At 45.1% G+C, this 25,059-nt stretch overlaps 1 protein-coding gene across 14 annotated transcripts in view; it reads left to right on the top strand.

Annotated features, from left to right (window-relative positions):
* The window catches only part of b3gntl1 (UDP-GlcNAc:betaGal beta-1,3-N-acetylglucosaminyltransferase-like 1), a 351,083-nt gene that overhangs the window by 306,662 nt on the left and 19,362 nt on the right, over positions 1–25,059 (top strand). For all 14 annotated transcript variants that reach the window (XM_068057997.1, XM_068057993.1, XM_068057996.1 and 11 more), the window contains one exon: positions 2,431–2,505. In XM_068057997.1, coding sequence (XP_067914098.1) covers positions 2,431–2,505 — 75 coding nt within the window. The remainder of the gene's footprint in view (positions 1–2,430; positions 2,506–25,059) is intronic.

Genomic DNA, 25,059 nt, shown 5'->3' with positions numbered 1-25,059 from the left:
CATAAATGCATCCCTTCATGTTTTGCGGCCTCACACCTTTAGAGTTGGATTTCCTGCCTCACCTGATATTCAATTGGATTCCCTGGATGGCTGAGTTTCTCTGGGTCACAGACAGGCCACTTGATAAAGTGCTTCCCGATGACAGAGTACTTCATATAAAGGAAGTGATAAAATTGGTAATTGAATCTTTTCCAATCCACAATACTGGACATCTGTAAGGGACAAAACTAGTACATGGCACCAACTTGCATGCATTATTGCCTTGTATCATGATTGCAAATATATGTATTTAACTACATTACAATGATCATAGGTTTTATCGACAGGCAACATGCTGGTATATTGTAATGCTTTGATAGTCCTACTTCACACATCCTCTTTTGTTCTGGCCAGTGGGCCTATCAGCTGTTTCCATATACATTTTACCTTGGCTTTTCCCTTTTTATTCATACAGAATGTATCTTCAAAATAGTGAATTTTGTGTGCAAATATATTTTTAATGTCAATTTTTTCTTCAATATAAAATATTTTACCATTGGGAGATAACCGACCTGGTGTAAAATGTGAGCTACAGTAACCTCAAGAGCTTGTCAGTGATAGCTTAAAGTTCCTGAACACTTCTTAAAGGGAAAGGGCATTCTACTGAATGTTATAACAGTAGGTAGCTGTAAACAGCGATCTCTCTCCATTGTGGGTAAGAACCTGGTTATCAGATGCGAGGCGCTCACGTTGTTACTGTACATGGCATAGGACTGGCCCATACCCCACTCCTGCACCGTGGCGGTCACCCGAGCCATTTCCACTTCATATGGGGATCCAAAATGGACCGGGTCTGGAGGGACACGATGTTCAAACCTCTGGATAAGGGTGGGAATAATGTACCCAACGTCGCCCTCATCCTGATGACCACCTTCGTGTGCGGCTGCATCAAGCTGTGCGTAGATCCCCAGTACGCAATCACCAAGTGCCACTACGTGCTGAGGTTCTATCTGTCCTTGGTGTTGCGAAGGATGGGCCTGGTCACATTGCGGCGGAATGCTCCATCCAGTTGGACCGTGCCACACCACCTAGTTTCTGCGGAAAGACACCTTTCACCACCAATCCATCAGGCAGTGGTCTGCACGGAATGTCCTCAAGGCTCTACGGGAAAAGGAGATGGTGGATCCTGTCGGATGGTTCCCCGAGCAGACTGCCAAAGTCATTTGGCGGAATGCCTCATCACCAGAACTCTCAAACAAGCACCAAGATGTAGCCTGGCTGGTGGTGAGAAGAGCCCTCCCCGTCAGATCCTTCCTGCACACTCGGAGTCTCACATACTCCGCACAATGCCCTCAAGGTGGCTGTGGTGGGGACGAGACGATTGCCCACCGGCTGCTGGAATGTGTCTTTGCAAAACAGGTGTGGAAAGAGATGCAGTGGTTTTTGTCAAGGTTCATCCCAAGCAGCTCTGTAACACAGGAGTCTGTGCTCTACGGGCTGTTCCCAGGAACGCACACCGAGATAAACATCAACTGCTGCTGGAGAACTATCAATTCGGTGAAAGACGCCCTTTGGTCTGCCCGAAACTTGCTGGTCTTCCAGTGCAAAGAGTTGTCCATGACCGAATGTTGCAGACTGGCACATTCCAAGGTCCAGGACTACATGCTGTGGGACGCACTAAAGCTTGGGGCAGCCGCGGCAAAGGCCCAATGGGGAAAGACCTTGTGTTAGGGACCCCCCACCGAGGTGAACTGAGGGGCTGGATCCATGGAAAACCCCTCGAACTGTATCCAGAGAATATTTGTTTGCTGTAAAATGTAAATGGCATGTAAAATGAAATGGAAGGGTTGTGAGGCAACTCACTCCTGTATTGAAGGAAACTGATCTCCTTTGCACTCTTTGTATTGTTTAACTTGGTGCTTTTTGGAACTGATTTGTAATGTATTTTTTACAGATTTTTGTGAATAAAGTATATTTTGGAAATAAATAAAAGCTGTAAACAGACAGAGATCTGGGACCTGTCACCATCCTCCCAAAAGATGTGTAACACTAACAGAGGAATGAGAATGGGATGGCAGGGGTGGGATGGGGGGGCGGAGGGGGGAGAAATTATGGGGTAACATTCTCTCAAAACCAAAATTGATACTTTTTGCTTTAACTTCCAAGATTTAACCAATGTCAGACGTTAAATTGAATTCTCCAAATACACACACACACACATGCATACAGTAAATGAGACTCTTCAAGCTTTTTCTTGCTTTCAGATTCTCTTAGAAAACAACAACTTGTATTTATAGAGCACCTTCAGTCACTTTATGTGAGAAGCATTCCATTCCTCCTTGTATAATGAATGGTTCACCTGTCTGAGCCTGACAGGTTCTTCAGTACTTCTTCAACACTTTGCTGCTGTAATCCCCATAACATGCTGACAACTGCTCTTGTTTCTTCTAGGACAAGCCAAAGCCAAAAATTCCCATTTTCCATTTTACAGAAGCCAAGCCCCCTTTCATCATCTGTGTGAAACTGGTGAGTGATAACCACTTGTTTTCATAGTTATAAAATGTACAAGGGAGCAATCATAAGATCAATTTTACCAAGAATAAGTAAAATCCAAGATGGTGATGCAGTGAGTTTTGAAGATGGTTCTTTCATTTCTCAGAATTGTGTTCAAATCCAGTGTCAACTGAGAGAATGGACATTTCTTTTGGTTTGAAGGGTTCTAGTAACTTCATCAACCGAGGTTTTAATTGGTGCAAAAATGCTCTAAACACCAGCACGAAATTGACAGCCTGATTCTGAGAGCATTTAGGAAAGCCTAGTGTGGGAATTAGAAAACGTTGCACTGGTGGAGTTGTGAAGTTGAGGTTAATGTACTTTGGCCTTAAAATTAGGATGTTTGAAGATTAGCTTTGGAATAGATTGAAAAAGCTGGACTCTCCATTTAATCTGCAGCTGTCCTGTGAGTGCTTAATGCTGAATGTAGATGCCAAAACTGGAAAAGTATTGCAGTCTTAGAATATGGCCTGATGATCTCTTTGATTGCAAACATTCTGTATACAGTTTAGGATTTGATCCTGCCACAGCTGGACCTTTAGCTGATTTACAGTCATAGAGTTATACAGCACAGAAGCAGGCCCTTCAGCCCATCGTGTCCATGGCGGCCATCAAGCACCTATCTATTCTGATCCCATTTTCCAGCACTTGGCCCATAGGCTTGTATGTTATGGCGTTTCAAGTGCTCATCTAAATACTTCTTAAATGTTGTGTTGAACTAGACTCCATTTTATAATATACTCCCCTTCCTCCTTCACTCCCGAACCTTCACAACACCCAACCCAGCACTGAAACTGGTTGCTGTGCTAACCAGAGACTCAGCTCCTGCCCAGTTTCACTCCCATGTCTACAGTTCACTCTCTGAGGTCCAGCTCTGTTCTCTCTCTCTGCAACCTCCTCAGCCTGAAGACCATCTGCAGTCTTACTCCAAGCCCATTTGTTGCTTTCGCTCAGCATGAAGCTGAGGCCTAGAATTGCACACATTGGGCTGAATTTTATTCGGGCGCCGCGCTCTTACCGCAGCGCTCTTTGAACTCAGCGGGGTGCCCGCATTCAGCGACCGCCACAGCACCCCCGCGATATTATGCATGGGAACTCATTATCATCACTGCACCGAGCCGCACCCACCCCCCCCACCCCATATTACATGGGGAGAGGCGGGACATCCGGCACAGTGAGGAACCTTTTGACAGCTGTGCAGCAGGTGCTGGGGCCCTATTTTAAGAGCCCCAGCACCTGCTTCCTGACAATTGTCAAAGAAATGCTTACTTGACTGTTGAAGAGTGGGGCTGCTGTCAATCTGGCAGCAAACAGAAAGTGCTGCAGAAACCCAGCAGGTCAGGCAGCATCTGTGGAGAGAGAAGCAGAGTTAACTTGGCCCAGTTCACAGACCTGAAAGTGTCTGCTGTGTCGCAATGTCCTGTGAAGTTGCGATCCACTTCTCCCACTCAAGTGTTACAGTCCTTCTTGTAGGCGTGCCGCACGTGGCTGAACAATCTTAATTTTGCACATTCCAGGACATGAGACTCAAATGTACCATAAAACGCAAATACACAACAGAAATAAACCAAAATTGAAGAATATTTACATACTATAGGCTTCTAATCATCTGACTGTGAAAAGCCGCAGACTAATATGCATTTGGAATTTGTATTCATTTCTCTGCTAACTGCTATGTGAAAATACATGTAACTGCCATTAAATGATCTTTGTTAAAAACAGGAAAATATGTTCATATTCTAGTTGCATTGCCAATGAGAAATATTAAACCAATAAATATTATCAGTTACTGCAGAAGCAAAGTGTTCGTGAATATGCGTTGATGTGTACTAGTTGAAAAACCATGATAACAGCACAGATTTTCTCACTCGTCCTGAATTGGTTTTCAAACATGTGCAAGACAAACCTTGCAGCCAGAAATTAGAGCAGTTATATGGTGGAGTCAACTTTGCATTTAAAGGACCACACCAAAAGCCGAGGATGGCAGAGGGGTGCTCTAGGGTGGCCCCACAGTTCAGCGAAGCCTCCCTGCTCACTCTCCTCCAGACTGTGCGGGCATGGCAGGAGTTGGTGTTCACCAGCGATGGTAAGAAGAGGTCCTCCCGCCTGAACAAGGCAGCCTGGCTGGAGATGGCAGAGGAGGTGAGTCGCCGTGGGGCCATCCGGCGTCAAAGGGTCCAATGCTGGAAGGAATGAACGAGCACTCCCCCAGCCAGCCGGGGCCCTCTCGGCCTCATGCAGGCAGGGTACGAGCGCCAAAGTCATCCACAGCCAAAGAGCAATCAGATCAGCAGCCTTCCTCCAGTCAGGCTGCTAGCGTAGCGGTTGCACTGAAAAGGGGCACTCGCAAGCATTTACAGAGAACACACTGACACAAATGGGAATGCACGGGTGTGACAGCAATGTAACTATGTCTTTCAATAAATGTTCCTCACCAACATGTGTGCCCTTTTCTCTGTGCGAATGATGTGTGCCAGCATGTAGCACCGATCTCACATCCCCTTGCACTGTTGGCCCTTCAGGAGAGCCAACGTATGCAATAACATCATTGCCATGTCACCATTACTCATGACCATCTCCAGGGATGCAGTGACATGGACATTGGCTCAGTCAGCTGCTGCCTCTAATGGTTTACACAGGGATGCTGCAGATGTGGACTGGTGCACAGCAAGTGAGCGAGGGTGATGTGTGGCTTGCAGAGCTCATGTTGATTCCTATGGAGCAGACAGCCTTTGTCTGATAAGCCACTGCTGTCCCTAGCTCACTTCTAGCCCTGTGTGCAGAGCCTGGATGCCATCTGCCCTCCCTTGCGTCTTTCATGTTGTAGGTCCTCCGCATCCTCATAGCCCGAGGAGGAATCCTGTTGACATCTCTCCTCATCATGCCAGGCCTGGACCCTATTGAGTGCATCGTTGTGCAGAGCACAGCGAGCAACAAAGAAAGGAGATGGCCTTTTCGGCCCATAGTACAGGGCACCACCAGATCTATCCAGGCATTGGAGGCCCTCTTTGAGCATGCAATCATCTGCTCAATGGTAGCTCTTGTAGCTCAGTGGCTGCCGTTGTATCTCTCCTAGAGCATGGCTACCCGACGCGAACCCGACGGGACCCGATGACGTGTCAGGTTCGAGTCAGGTCGGGTCGCTTTCCAGGTCCGGCATTCGGGCTCGGGTCGGGTTGGGCTGAGTCGGACACAGTGGCAGCCAGGACGTCAAGGCGGGAAACACTCCGCACTAGTCTGCAGTGAGCGATTCCATCTAAGGTAGAGCACAACCCATTCAATAAAGTTGATTATATTCCGATGGTTGGGTCGGGTTGGGTCGGGCGCGGGAAAAAATGAAAGGACTCGGGCCGGGTCAGGCTCGGGTTGGATGTGGTTCTGTCGGGCTCAGGTCGGGTTTCATTTGTAGACCCAAGCAGGCCTTTAATCTGTCCTCTGCAGCAGTGGGGTCTCTCACTGGTGTCGGGAGCCATGTCTGCAAGGGATAGCCCTTGTCTCCAAGAAGCCACCCCTCCATCTGAGCCAGTTCAGTGAACAGCAGTGGCAGCTGGGACTGGTGCAGGGCCCAGGTGTCATGGCAGCTGCCTGAGATGCAGGCACAGATTTGCATGAAGCATGTCTGGTGATCAAGTACCAGCTGCACCTAGATTGAGAGGATTCCTTTAATGGTGATGTCTGCAGGTGGCAGCCTGGCGGGAAGCCTGATGGCCACATGAGTGCAGTCTATGAACATTACATCCTATGGTTCTCCGGCAATGGTGCCGAAACCGATGGCCCTCTGGGCCTGGCGTGAGAGTCCATCCTGAAGCAGACATACTCACTGGCCCTCCGGTGCAGGGTATCGGTGACCTCCCCGATGCAGCGGTGCACTACTGACTGTGTGACCCCACAAAGGTCTCCGGTGGGCCCCTGAAAAGCTGCATAAGCGTCAAGCTTGAGGGCCGCTGTCACTATGAGGACCGCAGGCATAGGATGTCCACGAAAGCCCATGGGCTGCAGGTCATCTTTGAGCGGGGCACAGAGACATGTCACTACCCTCTCGACATGCACAGTCGCCTCTGACACTGATGCTCTGACATGCAATGACATGTCATGTGTGGCCTGTAGATGCACGGCGACTGTAATTGTGAGCTCCCCTTGGGGGCTGCTGCTCATGACCAGGAACCTGTACATGGACTGCACCTGCCTGTTGATATTGCCTCCGGCGCATACGGATCCTCAGGAGCAAAGGATCACACAATGTAGGATGAGCCATACTCATTTCCATGTGATAAATAAATTTGAACCCTTCATTTATTCGAAGGTTCCTAACAGAGCAGGAATTGGTGTTGACGGGTACATCAGCTGCTTTCATGGATCAACTATGTGGCGTGGCATGGCATTGCCCAACTTGGCCAACACTCAGAGTGGCACCGCATGATCACGTCAAGATCCTACCAACTGAATCGATTGCCCCCACCATCCATATAACCTTAACGCTCCTCCCTTTCTGACACCCTCCCTACACACAGGGTGACTAGAGTGCCATTGCTCCCTCACAAACACAAACAAACTGTTTATGGAGGGAGGGTACACAGCACCTCCTTTCATGCCTACAGAGCTTTCCCTCCAGTAATCCTAGACCCCCTGCCTCCTCCCTTCCAGTATGCAGAGTGAGACCCCTGAATATCAGAACTTACCTTCCGTAGCGAAACCTTCTGCCTCTGATGACCCACCGGCTTTTCAAATCGTGAACGGAACAGAACGTGACGGCTGTCCGTTCAAAGTAAAATCCGGATGTCTGCATCGAGAGGTGGTGAGCTGCATAATCTGCAGAGGTAAGTATCGTTTTACATATTCTAATTGGGGTGCCGCTGCCAAGCGGTGGGTGGGCCGCACCGAGGTCCCCCCTGCCACTGGTAATTTGCGGCGGGCCCTTCTCTACGTCGCGGGTCGAGGCGGGCTTCTCCCTGCAGAATTTTACCGGCCCCCGCGCCGCAGCCTGCGGCATTGAGGGGGCCAGTAAAATTCAGCCCTGACTCTACCCTATAGACTGATCACAATGATAAGTACAGCAGACGGGAATTTCTCAGCTGGTGACTAAACAGCAATTTCAAATTTTAATTTGAATTATGTATTAAATTCTGATTTATTTTCTCCCCAGTAGCATAGGTAATAAACATGGATGTATATATTTACAATTGAAATCTTTCTATCCAGTTCCTTGAAAAGAGAACCATACATGGTCACAATCTAATGCTAAGTTATTCTTTTGTAAAATATTTTTGCATGTACCTTGTTTCTATTCTTGTATTTCTTACCACAGTGGGAGCTAATATTGAACTGGTAACCCAGAGGTTGGACGGATAATACAGAGAATGAGTTCAAATCTCACCATTGCAGTTTGAGAATTTGAATTCAGTTTAAAAAAAACCTCTAGAAATAACACAAATAAAGTTGGTATCAGTAAAAAAGTGACCATAAAACTATTGGATTGCTATAATAGCCCAGCTGCTTCACTAATGTCCTTAGAATCATTGAATCATAGAACGGCTACGGCACAGAAGGAGGCCATTCACCCCATTGAGTCTGTGCTGGCTCTCTGCAAGAGCAATTTAGCCAGTCCCACTCCCTGTCCCTTTCCCCATAGCTCTGCAAATTTTTTCTCTTCGGGTGTTTATCCAACTCCCTTTTGAAAGCCATGATTGAATGTGCCTCCACCACACTCTCAGCCAGTGCATTCCAGATCCTAACCACTCGCTGCATAAAAAAAAGTTTTACCGCATATGTCCTTTGGTTCTTTTGCAAATACCTTAATTCTCTGTCTGCTGGTTCTCGACCCTTCCACCAGTGAGAATAATTTCTCCTGGTCTATTCTGTCCTGACTCCTTTAGGAAAGGAAACCTGTCATCCTTACCCAGTCTGGCATATATGTACCGCCAGTTCCATGCATGACTCTCAACCTCCCTCTGACGTTTCCTAGTAAACCATTCAGTTGTATCTAACCACTACAAAGATTGCAGAAGTTGAAGAAGGTGGCTCACCACCACCTTCGCAGGGCAACTAAGGATGAGCAATAAATGCCAGCCATATCCTGAGAATGAACAAAAAATATACCCACTCGCTAATTCCAAAGAATCCCATGAAATATGACACCTGTCAATCAGCCTGAAACCTGGAGAGTTAGCTACAGTAGGTTAGCAGTGAGTGTTCTGTTTTTACTTAAGGCTTCGTTTTATTGTTTATGTACTCACTCATAGTATTTATTTTATTCAAATAGTTCATCCTATTCTCACACCACATTTTGCAGTAATCTCTGTGAAAATCAAGCTGCCTCTTTGGCAAGAGCAGGAGATGTTTGTGCCAGTGAGTAATGAGTTCAACACTGACTTTCATGCAATTTTCCATAATGTTAGCTATGCTTATTGAAGATGGCCCACTGGTATAGTGTGTGGTGTGAACCAGAGATACAAATTTGCAAGCGTGTGCCTGTACTTTCTCCGTATGCCATGTACTGAATATCACCCAGGAAGATGCAAGCAGGGACTAGATGTGCTTCAGCAGCAAAAGAGGGGAATATCAATAGGGATGCTGACATAGTAGCTGGCTAGCTGCTTAGCTTCTTTGCTGGAGAATGATTCTAACACTTTTAGGGCTTTTGCGCTAGATATTCTCTCAGGTCCACTCACTCAGTAAGGAGACGCCGCATTCCCCTGCGAACTGAAAAAGTTGGACACATGAGTAAGCAGTGCAACTAATGACAATGAACTCAATGATCCAGACATGTTTCTCCTTATGTGCGACACACCCAGCCTACTATTGTAATCCACAGAGTCTAATGAATTTAACATTACAGAAGCATGGCAAATTAAGACATCCAGTTCAAACAGTACAGGTAAAATCCAAATTGTTGCAGCAATACACATTAGAACGTACATGTGCGTCAACATTGGATAAAGACATGATCAGTCATGTCTGTGATCCTAGACCCTCACCACTCACAGTCAAACAGTCTTCTGATACTTAGGCAGCTTCCAAACCCGGAAGGGGGGGTTCTGTACAATTGTACAGGGGAAACACGGAAGTCAGCTGAGCCAGTTGGAACCTGCAATCTCAGTTGTGCCAATTAATTTTGGCCTCTGGGTTTCGTGTCTCCAAGCTACACACTGGGTATAATGCACATCTGCACAACACATTTTCTGCTGTATTCAAAGGGATGATCCACGAATGGAAATTGGAGGATTCAGGATGGATGGTGTGCACAGAGCAAGGGCAACATCCAGATTCAATGACACATCACTGGAATTACTGCTGGGTGCAGTCAAGAGCAGGAGAAACATACATTTTCCCAGCAATGGGAGGAAGAAAGCGATTGCTCTGTCTAAGAAGATGTGGTTGGAGGTAGCTGAGGAGGTGAGCAGCAGGAAAATTGTGCCCAGGTCACAGATGTAATGTAGGAAGTGGTTGAATGACCTAAATAGGCCAAAACAGTGAGTACATTTGCTGATTCAACTGCACTGCCTACGAGGGTCGTGGAAGTGGAGAGGATGAATGATTTCAAAAGGAAATTGGATGGGCACTTGAGGGATCTAAAGTTACAGGGTTACAAGGATGGAATGGGACTGACTGGATTGCTCTACAGAGAGCTGACATAGATTTAGATTAGATTTTAGATTAGAGATACAGTACTGAAACAGGCCCTTCGGCCTACCGAGTCCGTGCCGAACTTCAACCACCCATTTATACTAATCCTACACTAATCCCATATTCCTACCAAACATCCCCACCTGTCCCTATATTTCCCTACCACCTACCTATACTAGTGACAATTTATAATGGCCAATTTACCTATCAACCTGCAAGTCTTTTGGCTTGTGGGAGGAAACTGGAGCACCCGGAGAAAACCCACGCAGACACAGGGAGAACTTGCAAACTCCACACAGGCAGTACCCGGAATCGAACCCGGGTCCCTGGAGCTGTGAGGCTGCGGTGCTAACCACTGCGCCACTGTGCCGCCCATTTGATGGGCCAAATGGCCCCCTCCTGTGCCATAATGACACTCGGACTCTACATCCTATGCTTTAAGCCCCCCTACCCCTCTCCAACCTTCACTCAGTCTTGCTAAGTGATCTCCTTTACATTCGGCACACCCACTCAACATTCAGTAGTGCCCAGCCTTCACATTCTGTGCACTTTATCACTTCCCCATTTGTCAATCTACCATTGACAAAATATTACATTGCTAAGTTGCCTATTTAGGCACAAAATTTATTGCTTAGCACCACTTCCACATTCTGAGCATTAATGTATCCTGACTGCCAACTCAGCCTTTCACTGGTTGAATGTCGGTACATGATGGAACCCATTGGGCAGATGTGCACTGGGAGAAGGGTGGGAGGGTGGCACAGTCCACAAGATTTCATTTCTTATGTTTCACTTAGGTGAAATTAGGACCTCTCTGGCATCCTGGGCAGCAATGTTAGTGGCTGACCAGGTGATCGGTGCCCCATCTTCATCTTCATCCTCCTCATCCTCCACCCCTCCCTCTCCCCCCCCCCCCCCCCTACCCCCCCCCCCCCTTAATCTGAAGATGATTTGATGAGCTCCTTTGTCCTATCCCTGGCTGGCCAGTACTAAAGAACAAAGAACAACAAAGAACAGTACAGCACAGGAACAGGCCATTCGGCCCTCCAAGCCTCCGCCGATCTTGATGCCTGTCTAAACTAAAATCTTCTGCACTTTCGGGGACCATATCCCTCTATTCCCATCCTATTCATGTATTTGTCAAGATGCCTCTTAAACGTCACTCTTGTACCTGTTTCCACCATCTCCCCCGGCAGCAAGTTCCAGGCACTCATCACCCTCTGTGTAAAGAACTTGCCTCGCACATCCCCTCTAAACTTTGCCCCTCGCACCTTAAACCTATCTCCCCTAGTAACTGACTCTTCCACCCTGGGAAAAAGCTTCTGACTATCCACTCTGTCCATGCCGCTCATAACTTTGTAAACCTCTATCATGTCGCCCCTCCACCTCCGTCGTTCCAGTGAAAACAATCCAAGTTCATCCAACCTCTCCTCATAGCTAATGCCCTCCAGACCAGGCAACATCCTGGTAAACCTCCTCTGTACCCTCTCCAAAGCCTCCACGTCCTTCTGGTAGTGTGGTGACCAGAATTGCACACAATATTCTAAGTGTGGCCTAACTAAGGTTCTGTACAGCTGCAGCATGAACTTGCCAATTTTTATACTCTATGCCCCGACCGATGAAGGCGAGCATGCCGTATGCCTTCTTGACTACCTTATCCACCTGCGTTGCCATTTTCAGTGCACCTCCCTCCTGTACGCCCAGATCTCTCTGCCTGTCAATACTCTTAAGGGTTCTGCCATTTACTGTATAAAGGGCACATTCCAAACCTGTCGAGCCACCTGAAGCACATCCTCAACATTCCAAAGGCCACCAGATACAGTAGGGAGCAGGTCTTCCTGGAGGAGGCTGCAGTTGTCTGCCACTACCTGACATGATAATCTCAGCCTGAAAACCCTGTGGCTTGGGTAGTCCCTCAGCCGCTTTCCCTTGCATCTCCCTCCTGTACACATCCCTCCTGTGCACCATCCTCCCTGTGCACCTCCCTCCTGTGTGGATGTGGTGATCCCACCACTGCATATCATCACGACCATGGATGGTGACAGTCTTCCACTTCTGATGTTCAGTCAAACCCATCCTGAGCTCATCAATCTGAAATCTTCTAAGGTTGAAAAAGCTGCACCCACACACACACTCTCAGTTAAACATTTTCCAGAGGAAACCAGACCACCAGCTGCAATAAGTGAGGTTTTTTAAGATGGGTCAGTGACAAGTTTAAAGCCACCTAAACTGCTGCTTATGCTCGCCTCCATTTTGCTGATCAGCTTCCCGAGCTCTGGCAAAACCGTCCTGCTGAAGCAAAATTTTGAGCCAAGTTAAACGCAATTTAAAAATTCCTCTTTAACGTCTCCTAAAGACATTAATTCCACCAATAAGTACCCGCCTGATTCCAATTATTAAATCTCCGACTTTGGTGAGTTTGTTTCTCACTGGCATCCAAATGCCTCTGTTAAAACTAGAAGTCGATACGCCAGAGGTGAGTTGTGTCCCCACTCTAAAAATCACAGGGCTGGATTTTACCAGCCCCCACAATGTCGTGGTCGTGGTGGAGGGCCCGGAAAATGCCTCCGGGAGAGGCTGCCACGGGCCTCGATGCTGGCAAGGCCCCGCCCCATATTACCAGCGGCGGCGAGACCTCTTGGCAGCCCCCTCACCGCTCGACAATGGAACATCCATTGTTAAAACATTAACATGAAGGAATAATTACTTTCCTCATCCCGATGGCTGTCCCGCTCCGATATTACAGTCAGTAGCTGGCACTCCAGCGCCCTTGGATCACCAACCAGAGATCCGATGCGGGACACTGATGGGAGGGGGAGGAGGTAAGTATTTCAGTGTGGGAGGGGGGAGCAGGGTCAAACTTAACTGATTGGTCGAGAGGGTGATGGGATGGGGTAAAGGTAAAAGTTTCTGAACTTTGGGTGGTGTGATGGTCAGGTACTGAAGGTAAGTATTTTGGGGGGGCAGAGGGCAGGAATGACATGCAAGGATAGTGGGGGGGGGGGCGGTGCAGTGGGAGAGGGGCTGAAAAGATTTTAAACATTATTTTTAATGCTTTTAAATCCACGGCTTCTTTAAAAATTTTAATTGCCATTTAGAGCTCTAAGCCCGTAAGTGAGCCGCCGCGCTGAATATTGCGGTGGCTCCGCAGAGTGAAACCCTGAATGTCACTGAACTAGTAATCCAGAGGCCCAGGCCAATGCCCTGGGGACACAGGTTTAAATCCTATCATGGCAGCTGGTGGAATTTAAATTCAATTAATAAGTTCAATTAATTAATTTTAAGAAGTTGGAAATGAAAGCTAGAGCTAGTTTCAGTAATAGTGCCATGTCATAAAAACCCATCTGGTTCACTAATGTCCTTTAGGGAAGGAAATCTGCCATCCTTACCTGGTCTGGCCTACGTGTGACTCCAGACCCACAGCAATGTGGTTGACTCTTAACTGCCCTCTGAAATGGCCTAGCAAGCCACCCAGTTGTCAAGAGCAATTATGATCAGGCAACAAATGCTGACCTTACCAGTGACGCCCACATCCCATTAAAGAATTTTTTAAAAATTGCATAAAATTGCACATAGAATGTTTTGTAAAAAACGCCTTTGCAATCTTTTGTGATTTGGCAGCTTCAGTTGTTACATCCTGTTGCTCTTGTTTCAGGTACAGTTGGCATTGTTCAAGAGGTACATATCAGGTGCTTCAATTGCTAAGAATCCAGAGCATTTCCTGGTGCTTGCCATGAGGCAGCTGCAGTAGTTTTAGTGCCATTTTGATTCTTCCTTAAGCTCACCTTTCTACAGCCAGCCCAGGCTGCTACACAGAAACTAACAACACCAAAAGTACCTTGCAGTCTGACTGCTTTTCCTTCCCTCTTGTATCTTGATTTTATTTGACTAGAGAACATATTCAGTTTGTCTGTTTTGTTTAGTGTCTAGGGATGCAGTCTTTATTTTTAGAAAAGTCATTTGGCAAACCTTTTTTATTTGGGAAAGGGAAGAGCTATGGGTTATTGTTACAATTAGATCCTGTGTAAGTGATATGTTTTGATCCAAGTTATGGTTTATTAAATTAGCATGTGCAAACACTCCTAAACAAGGTTGCCTATCCCTTTTTCACAAAGACAGCCTGCTTTAAGTTCTGCAGCGATCCATAATAACAATGTTTAAAATCATTGCAGGTGGAAGTGACCTACCCCCCACTTACCTAATATTTATTTAGAAATTACCTGGGGAAATAGGTCTACTTTTGATTTATTTTTATTTATGTTTAGCCTCCAAGCATATTTTTTCCCTGATTAACATTTTTCCAGCTTTTCTCACTTGATTTATGAGGGTGTAAAATTACCAACATTAGGCAGAGAATTATATCAGTATTGCATTACTTGTCAATGTGCAGATCATTAGAGATTACAAGTTCTTTAATGAAGGGTTTTCCCAGACCTTCAAACATTTTCAAGGTAGACTGGATCAGCAAATGTTTCATGATGGAATAAGCTTCAACATTGTTCCGAAATCTGCCATTGGCTTTCTTCTTTATGAAAATAAAGTGCAGCCTGTTTCACCACTTCCCAAACAGATGTGCACATTGGAAGCCAGTGATTGTATCTCGGGGGTGAAGATGTGTTTTCGCGGTTTCGGATAAGCATAATGTAAGATGGAACTGGTTCTGGCAAAAAACTACAAGTGACTATCAGTGTTTAATAGTTTTGCAGTAAGTTCTACATATTACTGCAGATACACTGTAAAATCTAACACTGTAAAAGCTGATAACATAGCTGACCTGCATGGGCTCCCAGTCCTGCAACACCTCGATTTTAGAATTCTCATTCTTATGTTCAAGACCCTCCATGGCCTAGCCCCTCCCTAATTTCTGTAACCCCTTGTAGCCCGACAAACCCCCTGAGATTTCTGTGACCTCTTGCTCATCCTCAATTTTCATCGTTCTACCACAGGTGGAAATGGCTTCAGTTGCCTAGGCCCTGAGCTCTGGAATACCCTCCCTAAATCTCTCTCGCTGTCTAACTCTCTCTCCTAAGAGTCGATTCTTAAAATCTACCTCTTTGATCAAGCTTTCGGTCATCTGCCCAAATATATCTTTATCCAGCCTGGTATCAAATTATTTCTGATACCACTCCTGTGAAGCGCTTTGGGACATTTTTATTACGTTAAATAATGCAAGTTGTAATGGAGGTGAAATGTAAATACAACTGAGACTGATATGTGCACTGGTTCTCCTATCACCAAAACAGCTTGCATTGCTTTTACATACAAGCTTCTTTGCTATGGTGAGATACTGGAACGATTTCCATTAGCGTAGAGATGGCCAAGAGGAGATTTAATAGACAGGTTAAAATTCTGAAGAGTGAATACAGAAAGACTATTTCCTATGGTTAGGAAGACAATGGCAAGGGGTCATCAGTTTAGGAAAACTCTCCACACAGTGAACTTTCGTAGTTGTGTGCTGCACCTTATTGTGTGTTGTGCTTTGATTTAAATGCTGGATCTTTCCAAAGTTACTTGCATCCTGCAAAAGATTCACCTGCTCTGGATGTGGAGATTTTTCCACAGATATAGAATGATATTGTTTAGTTGGTGCTTACCTGTTGGAAGCTCCTTGGAATGTTTTACTATGTTAAAGATCCTATAAAGTGTTTTGTCTATACACGCAAAATCCCTACAGGAAAAGATTATTGTAAGCAGAGTGTGCTGTGCAAATTACCTCAGATTTACAAATTATATGGCCCTCAACTACTTCAGCTATATGGCTTCAGCTACTTGGATCATTGGCATCTCTTCTGGTGCAGAGCTGACCTGTACAAGTAGGACGGGTTGCATCTAAACTAGAGGGGGACCAATATCCTTGTTAGGGGGAGGTTTGCTAGTACTACTCGGGAGGGTTTAAACTAGCCTTGCAGGCTGGTGGGACCCAAAGTAGTAGTCTCTCCGATGAGATAGTTGAGGCAAATGTAGAGGTTAAAGGAAGCAAGTCCAGTAGGCAGGCCGGGCAGGGGCAGGACAGGGAGCGTGGAAGGTCTGGTAGGCTAAACTGCATTTACTTTAATGCAAGAAACCTTACAGGTAAGGCAGATGAACTCAGTGCATGGATCAGTACATGGGATTGTGATAGTATAGCTATTACGGAAACGTGGTTGAGGGATGGGCAGGACTGGCAGCTCAATGTTCTAGGGTATCGATCCTTCCGGTGTGACAGAGGTGGAGGTAAGAGAGGAGGGGGAGTTGCACTATTGTTTAGGGAGGACATCACAGCAGTCCTTAGAGAGGATATCCCGGGGGGAATGTCCAGCGAGGCCATATGGGTAGAACTTAGAAATAAGAAAGGGGTGATCACTTTGATGGGATTATACTATAGGACCCCCAATAGTCAGAGGGAAGTGGAGGAGCATATATGTAGGGAAATCACAGACAGGTGTAGGAATTATAGGGTTGTAATAGGTGATTTTAACTTCCCTAATATTGACTGGGACTGCCTTAGTGCTAAGGGATCAGATGGGGAAGAATTTGTTAAGTGTGTCCAGGATAGTTTTCTGAAGCAGTATGTGGATGGCCCTACTCGAAAAGGGGCTACACTCGACCTCCTCCTAGGAAATGAGGATGGGCAGGTGGTTGATGTGTCAGTGGGAGAGCACTTTGGGACCAGTGACCATAACTCTAAAAGCTTCAAGATAGTTATGGAAAAGGATAGGACTGGTCCTCAGGTTGAAGTCCTAAATTGGGGGAAGGCTAATTTCGATGCATCAGACAGGAACTCTCAAAAGTTGAATGGGACAGGCTGTTTACAGGTAAAGGGACATCTGGCAAGTGGGAGGCTATTAAAAGTGAGATAGGAAGTGTTCAGGGCCGGAATGTTCCTGTTAGATGGAAGGGCAAGGTTGGTAAGTTTAGGGAACCTTGGTTGACGAGGGATATTGAGGGTCTGGTCAGGAGAAAGAAGGAGGCATATGTCAGGTATAGGCAACTGGGATCGAGCGAGTCCCTCGAGGAGTATAGGGGATGTAGGACTACACTTAAGAAGGAAATTAGGAGGGCGAAAAGGGGCCAAGAGATTTCCCTGGCAGATAAGATAAAGGAGATTCCTAAAAGATTCTATAAGTATATTAAGAGTAAAAGGGTAGCGAGGGAGAGAGTAGGTCCCCTTCAGGATCAGTGTGACAATCTATGTGTGGAGCCACGGGAAATAGGCGAGGTCTTAAATGAATATTTCTCATCTGTATTTACCGTGGAGAAGGTCATGGAAGCTAATGAGTTCAAGGGAGGGAACACCGATTTCCTGGAGCATATCAACATTACAAAGGAGGGGGTGTTGGAGGTTTTGAAGCACGTTAAGGTGGATAAATCCCCAGGGCCTGACCAGGTGTATCCTAGGATGCTATGGGAAGCAAGGGAGGAGATTGCTGGGGCCCTGAAAGAGACCTTTGTATCTTAGTTAGCCACGGGTGAGGTACCGGAAGACTGGAGGATAGCTAATGTTGTGCCTTTATTTAAGAAGGGCTGCAGGGATAAGCCAGGGAACTACAGGCTGGTGAGCCTTACATCAGTGGTTGGAAAGTTATTGCAAGGGATTCTGAGAGACAGGATGTATATGCATCTGGAAAGGCATGGTCTGATTAGGAATAGTCAGCATGGCTTTGTGCTTGGGAAATCATGTCTCACGAATTTGATTGAGTTTTTCGAGGAGGTGACCAAGAGAATTGACGAGGGCAGGGCGATGGACATTGTCTACATGGACTTTAGCAAGGCCTTTGATGAGGTCCTGCATTGTAGGCTGGTCCAGAAGGTTTGAACACATGGGATCCAGGGTGAGCTAGCAAATTGGATACAAAATTGGCTTGGTGATAGGAGGTAGAGGGTGGTAGTGGATGGTTGTTTTCCAGATTGGAGGCCAGTGACCAGTGGTGTGCCGCAGGGATCGGTGCTGGGCCCTCTGTTGTTTGTCATATATATTAATGACTAGGATGTGAATGTAAGGGGCATGATTAGTAAGTTTGCAGATGACACCAAAATTGGTGGTATAGTGGACAGTGAAGAAGGTTGTCTAAGGTTACAACAGGATATAGATCAACTGGGAAAGTGGGCAAGGGAGTGGCAAATGGAATTTAACACAGACAACTGTGAAGTGATGCATTTTGAGAAGTTAAACCAGGGCAGGACATATACAGTGAATGGCAGGGCCCTGGGGAGTGTTCTTGAGCAGAGAGACCTTGGGGTGCAAGTACATAGTTCCCTGAAAGTGTCAACACAGGTAGACAGGGTGGTGAAGAAGGCGTATGGCATGCTTGCCTTCATCGGCCGAGGCCTTGAGTACAAAAGTTGGGACGTCATGGTACAGTTGTACATGATGTTGGTTAGGCTGCATTTGGAGTACTGTGTGCAGTTCTGGTCGCCCCACTACAGGAAAGATGTGATTAAGCTGGAGAGGATGCAAAAAAGGTTCACAAAGATGTTGCCTGGTTTGGAGGGCTTGAGTTATAAAGAGAGATTGGATAGGCTGGGTCTGTTTTCCCTGGAGTGAAGGAGGCTGAGAGGGAACATGATAGAGGTATATAAAATTATGAGAGGCATAGATAGGGTAGATAGCCAGAGTCTGTTTCCCATGGTAGGGGTTACGAAAACCAGAGGGCATAGATTTAAGGTGAGAGGGAGGAGGTTTAAAGGGGATCAAAGGGGTAAATTTTTCACACAAAGAATAGTGGGTATCTGGAATGAGCTGCCTGAGGAGGTGGTGGAGGCAGGAACAGTAGCAACATTTAAGTGGCATCTGGACAGGCACTTGAATGAACAAGGCATAGAAGGATATGGAATTAATGCAGGCAGGTGGGATTAGTATAGATAGGCATTATGGTTGGCATGGACGCAGTGGGCCGAAGGGCCTGTTTCTATGCTGTATGACTCAAAGGCAGGTAGTTAATTGTGTTTAATACAGCCAAGGTATCGCGTTTACCTAATGATCAGTTTGAATCATGAAACATAAATGGGTTTTCTTTTTTACTCAGTTATCACTTCTGCATCCAAATTTCATACCATAATGGCAGAGTAGATAAAGAGAAATTGTTCCCATTGTTGGAAGGGCGGAGAACCAGGGGACACTGTTATAAGGTGAATGGTAAAGGAACCAACGGCGACATGAGGAAATACCTTTTCACGCAGCGAGTGGTTAGGATCTGGAATGCATTGCCTGAGAATGTGATAGAAAAAAATTCATAGGGCTGCAGGAAAATGGCGGGGAGTGGGACTAGCTAAGTTGCTCTTGCAATGAGCTGGCATGTGCATGACAGGCTAAATGGCCTCCTTTTGTGCTGTAACCATTCTATGATTCAGCTTCTATGATTCTATAAATCTATTTAAACAGTCTATAAATTTCTGGATATGTTATAAAAAGCAACATACTCCAGTTGTGTTACAAGAGCTGGAACACACTGGGAGTTCATATGAGAACCATAACACGGCAAAGATTGAGCGGTTTATGAATGTAATTCAGTTTTGGGTTCAGATCAGAGCCTTCAGTTCATTCTCAAGTATTAAATATATTATAAAAAGTGTTTCTAACAAGCTGTCTGGCCAGTTCTACTGTTGTCTTGTAAAGCACTAAGTATCTATGATTATCATATTTCTACACTATATATGTGGCCTCTATTTTAGTGGTCTACACTCAATGGTTTATGCTTCCCACAAACAACCACTATAAGTTTTATATTGACACATCAAGGCAACCGACCAGATGTACCAATGCAGGCCAAACAGTGCCAAGAAGACAAAGCTACAAAACACTTCCACTACAGTATACCTCGAACTATTACTGTGGACAGACGTCACAATCAATCCAGCACCTATTTTCACCCCACTTCAACTCTTCGAGCTCCAGCTCAACCTAAAGCCGCTCAGGGCCAAATCACCTAATCTCAAAATAGTTGTATTTCACAGCCAGAACCATATATAGATCTTCTTTAAACTGCTGATAAATGGGATATATAAATGAACTAAAAATCAAGAGTATTATGGATTATGGAACATAAGCTAAAGCATGTTCATATTGTTTCTTTAATAACACCACATTCTAGAAATTAGTGTTGCCAGTATTAGTGCATGACGACTTAACCCATTTGTATAATTTTGTCCACTACTCTAATGGAAATGTTAATTTGGACAGAGAATTATACCAATATGCTAAGTTCTCTTTCGTTAATATTACATTCAGTAATCTCTAAATTCAAAATTCTGACCTTTTTCTCAAGTGGCAGTGATGCAAGTTTTTTTTTAACATAGGTCACCGTCTGTGCTTTTTGTTCTATTTCCCAAACTTCACGCTGCCCAAGAATCATGAGGCAGACAATACACTCACAGAGCTGTGGCACATTCAAGCCGACTTCAATAGCAGCAGTCCAGTTACAGCTTTCTCCCCCACAATGTTCCCTTCCTTGCAGCTGAGTTTGCCAACTCAGCAGAGTGTGCACCCCAGCTCTTTGTGCCTCCTCTCTGCAGTTCTTTAACATAGTGTGAATAATTCTGCCGCATTTTTCAATTATCCCCTATTGTGTTGTCGAATTATTGCAATCTACAGGAAGTGAATTCTTCCATTTAATTAAATCCTGCAAAATTGCCTCTTTGTTTTCTTGTAAACTTGCGCTTTCAGTTATTGTTGTCTATGTGTGGAAGCATTAACCCTACAGTGACTTTTCCTCAAATCTGTCTGGAAAGCAGCATTTTCAAGATTTGAATAAACAAAAAATGTGCACATTACCTAAAAGTCCAAATTTTAGGCATTAATGAGCAATCCTAAGCTCCTAGTTAAGTTCCTCATTCAACAAGAGCACAGGTCAGAGATTGTCACTGCAATGTTGTCACCCTATCTCTGATATGTGCTCCTGTCAAACGAGTCTCCTTGCTGGGAATTTACCTTTATGTCCCTAAATGCTCAGTGAGTTGATGCTGTGTTAATGGCATTAAATAAATCTTGATTTCAGATCATGTGTTAATATAAAAATCAAGTGTCACCTATAGCTGAAACAAAGTATATATGCACAGCGCCTCAAATGGCTCAGCTGTTAAGTGTATCACTCACTGAATAACAAAGCCATACCACACAGGGAATCCCCAGCTTTGATTGCTGATCTCTGTACTATACTGGTCAGTGTGCTGCTAATATTAAATGAGGATTGTATACTTTGGGTCAAAGTAACAGGAGTTTATTTACAGGGGTCTTATCTCTGAGGCATCTACATTAACACTGAGCAACAAGAGGTTCAGACTCGTGACATCAAATCCTGTGATGATGCTTAAGGTCTACATACATAATCTACCCAGCAACAGCTTAGGTACATTATACTACAACAGGGTTGTCCAACATACGGCCCGCAGGCCAGGATCCGGCCCGCCAAAGGTTTCCATCCAGCCCACAGATGTATTTCAGAAATTAGAAATTTTGCATTGTCTTCTTCTTTCAGATGGCTTTTTAAAAAAATCACGTCAGTTTCACAGCTGACATAGGGAACAGCAGTTTCCCAACTTCAAACAGATTTGGGGTTTTCCAACATTTTTCCAAGAGAGAGGGGGCAGACAGAGAGAGAGGGGAGAACAGAAAGAGAGAGAGAGAGGGGGGAGGAACACGGAGAGAGAGGGGAACAGAGAAAGGGGGGACAGAGAGAGAGGGGAGGAACAGAGAGAGAGAGGAAGGGGGAACAGAGAGAGGGGGGAACAGAGAGAGAGGGGTGACAGAGACAGAGGGAGGGAGCAGAGAGAGATTGGGACAGATAGAGAGGGGGACAGAGAGAGATAGAGGGGGGACAGAGCGAGAAGGAGGGGGGACAGAGTGAGAGTGGGGTAGAGAGAGAGGGGGGGACACAGAGAGAAAGAGAGGGGGACACTGAGAGAGAAAGAGGGAGGACACGGAGAGGGGGTACATAACAGAGAGGGGGGAGTAACACAGAGAGGGGGGCACAGGGAGAGAGAGATAGACAGACAGAGAGAGAGAAAGAGGGAGAGAGAGTGATCAAGATCACTCCTGACAGATGGGCATCTATCCGGAATCCTCCGCATCGCTACACCAAGTGTGTGGGCAAACATTGACTACTTGTGCAAGCAAAAAAATGCCAGGTATGTCACCAAATCAGTGTTGAACCTAGTGACGAAAATGTGAGTCAATAATTTAATCTTCTCATTTAAAGCTTCTCCACAAAAATGCTTATTTGTTGTTGTTTTGATTAATAGTAAGATAATTTTTTTAATGCCTTTATCTTTCCAAAATTGTCTCACCAGCCCCCTATGTAAGACACAAATTATAATGTCCCCCCCCCATTTAAAAGGTTAGACAACCTTGTACTACAGTCAATGCTGAGTTACTTGAGATCAGCTTGGGCACTGCAATTGGGCTCAACCACAATCCTGATCACTATCTGTTGACCTCAGTGTAGGGTTGGATTGGCCTCAGCGTTGATGCCTTCCTGCAAATATTCATTGTTAAATCCCTTTATGAAGACTGGGACCATAATCTGTGTGAGCCTGTACCTTGGGGAAGGGGGAGTAAAGTCTTTTTAATAAGTGCTACTTACCAATCAGTGCAGAAAATGATTGGAATTGGTTTCAATCTGAAAAGGAGACACTTCCATTTGATCTAATTTGGCCAGATGTGGTGAACTCATGTAGAAATGGCTTGAACTTGTCTAAAAATAATCTGACTTCACAAGTATTTCCTCATGAACATAGTACAATTGGTTAAATTTGTATGGGTGATGGGAGAGGGTGTTTGCATTTTTCAATTCAAACTCTTTAATTTGGGTGGACTCAGTAATCACAATAAGTATATTTATATCAGCTGGGTCTTTCTAGGAAAAGTGCAACTTTAAATTTACTGCAAAAGTAATTAGTTTGACAGTATTGGGCTTAATTGGTATTTACCAGAAACAGCTAGCAGCTTATTACAAACACTAAGCACACCTTTAAGTGTAGAGTGGAAGTTCCAATTTAACATATATTTTGCTCTAAAAGCTAGCAAAGTATCTTTATGAAAAATGTTTGAAATGGGGCCTCTTTTGTTGTAGACTATTTGCATGTGTGTGTGAATATCTTTCTCAGGCGTTTTCATAAAGCCAGTTGAATGCTTTCCAAACACATTTATATCAACACCTTTTGCCAGTGGAAATTGTGGGCATATTGCTGACATTTATAGCTGTGTTTGGCCATGGAAATGATTCTGCTTAAAAACCACGAAGCACTGACACTGCACATGGAGTGTAACATTGATTGGGAGTCCCAAACTTTCTCCGAAGTGAAACAGTGGGACTTGCTCTTCAGGGAATCTTACCTCGCTTTTAGCTGGACACTGGAGTCAGGTTGCATTGGCCTTGACTGAAGTGGTGTTGCTTTGCATCGGTTGCTACAGCGTTAGTGTAAATTCACCCTTAAATGGTCAGATTAACACTCTCTAAAACAGAGAAGAGAGGAATGACACAGCTATACACCTTCTAACAATGACAATAGTAATTTCTCATGCAGTATCTGATACAGTATATCTACATGGGAGTGTTATTGCACTCTTATTTCTTTGTTCTGTAAGAGTACTTTCCCAGAACTGAACAGTGTCGCAAACTTGTATCTTTGAAGGTGCCTTATCTTAGTCATAAAGTTCAAGTTGTAGTGAGTAGTGAAATCTACAGCAATGATCTGCGCTGCTAGTAAAGTAGCTGTGTTTTATAAATGGGTTCTTCCAGTATTTGAGCCCAGTTGAAAACTTCCTAAGGATGTCAGAAAGGCTTTTAAATGAGCGCTGTATCTAAGAAAAAGGTTTATTAAACCTTGTTTTTTTATTTATTTACAAACATTACAAGATGATAACATTATTGTAAGGATTAATCCTGTAATTTTTAGTTAAACTGACCATAGTCTTTCTAGGTAAAGACATCATCCCTTTGGGGTGAAAATTAATCCTATTAAATTGTACAACTTTCGGAAAAAATGTGAATTCAGGTCACTCATGACAGTACTTCCGAAACTGGATTAGAATAATAATCCAACTGAATTACAGTGAAATCTTTGCCTTGAATGTAAAGGCACTGGATGTGCCAGGGGTGGGTGAGTCGGTGAGGTGCGTGTTGAAACTTGTAAAGAGTTGCTTATAGCAGGAAACTGATGAGACTCTGCTTGGCTAAACACAAACCCAATTGACATCAAGCCTCGTTGATGAGATGCTATAACACATAATAGGCAGTATTTTATTAGTGGCATCCCGTTCCCAATGGTAGAAGTGGAAGTGGGTGGCACTTCAGCTTTTGTGTCAGGAGCCGGTTCCCACGTGATTAATATTAAAATATCAAGGGCCGGTGGAGGGCACAGGAGAAATGTGCGATCTCACGTCGGAGGAAGCTTTTCATTGGTGAAAGCTGCTATCATTTAACAATACAGAAGGTACATCTGGAATATAAAACAGCACCCTGGACACAAGAACACAAGAAATAGGAGCAGGAGTAGACGATATGGACCATCGAGTCTGCTCTGCCATTTAATATGATCATGGCTGATCTTAGGATTCAGCTCCACTTTCCCATCTGCTTGCTATACCCCTTGATTCCCTGAGAGACCAAAAATCTGTCTATCGCAGCCTTAAATGTATTCAACGATGGAGCATCCACAACCCTCTGGGGTAGAGAATTCCAAAGATTCACAATCCTTTGAGTGAAGTAACTTCTCCTCATCTCAGTCCTAAATGATCGGCCTCTTATCCTGAGACTGTGCCCCCCGACCAGAATCTCTCAGTGTCCACCCTATCCAGCCCCTTCAGAATCTTGTATGCTTCAATGAGGTTGCCTCTCATTCTTCTAAGCTCTAGAGAGTATGGGCCCAATTTACTCAGCCTCTCATCATAAGACTCTCTCATCCCAGGGACCAATTTAGTGAATCTTC

This window comes from Heterodontus francisci, chromosome 26, assembly GCF_036365525.1.
Source record: "Heterodontus francisci isolate sHetFra1 chromosome 26, sHetFra1.hap1, whole genome shotgun sequence".
Taxonomy (NCBI): Eukaryota; Metazoa; Chordata; class Chondrichthyes; order Heterodontiformes; family Heterodontidae; genus Heterodontus; species Heterodontus francisci.
The sequence above is the reverse complement of the archived record's forward strand: the minus strand, read 5'-3'. Positions and strand labels throughout refer to the sequence as shown.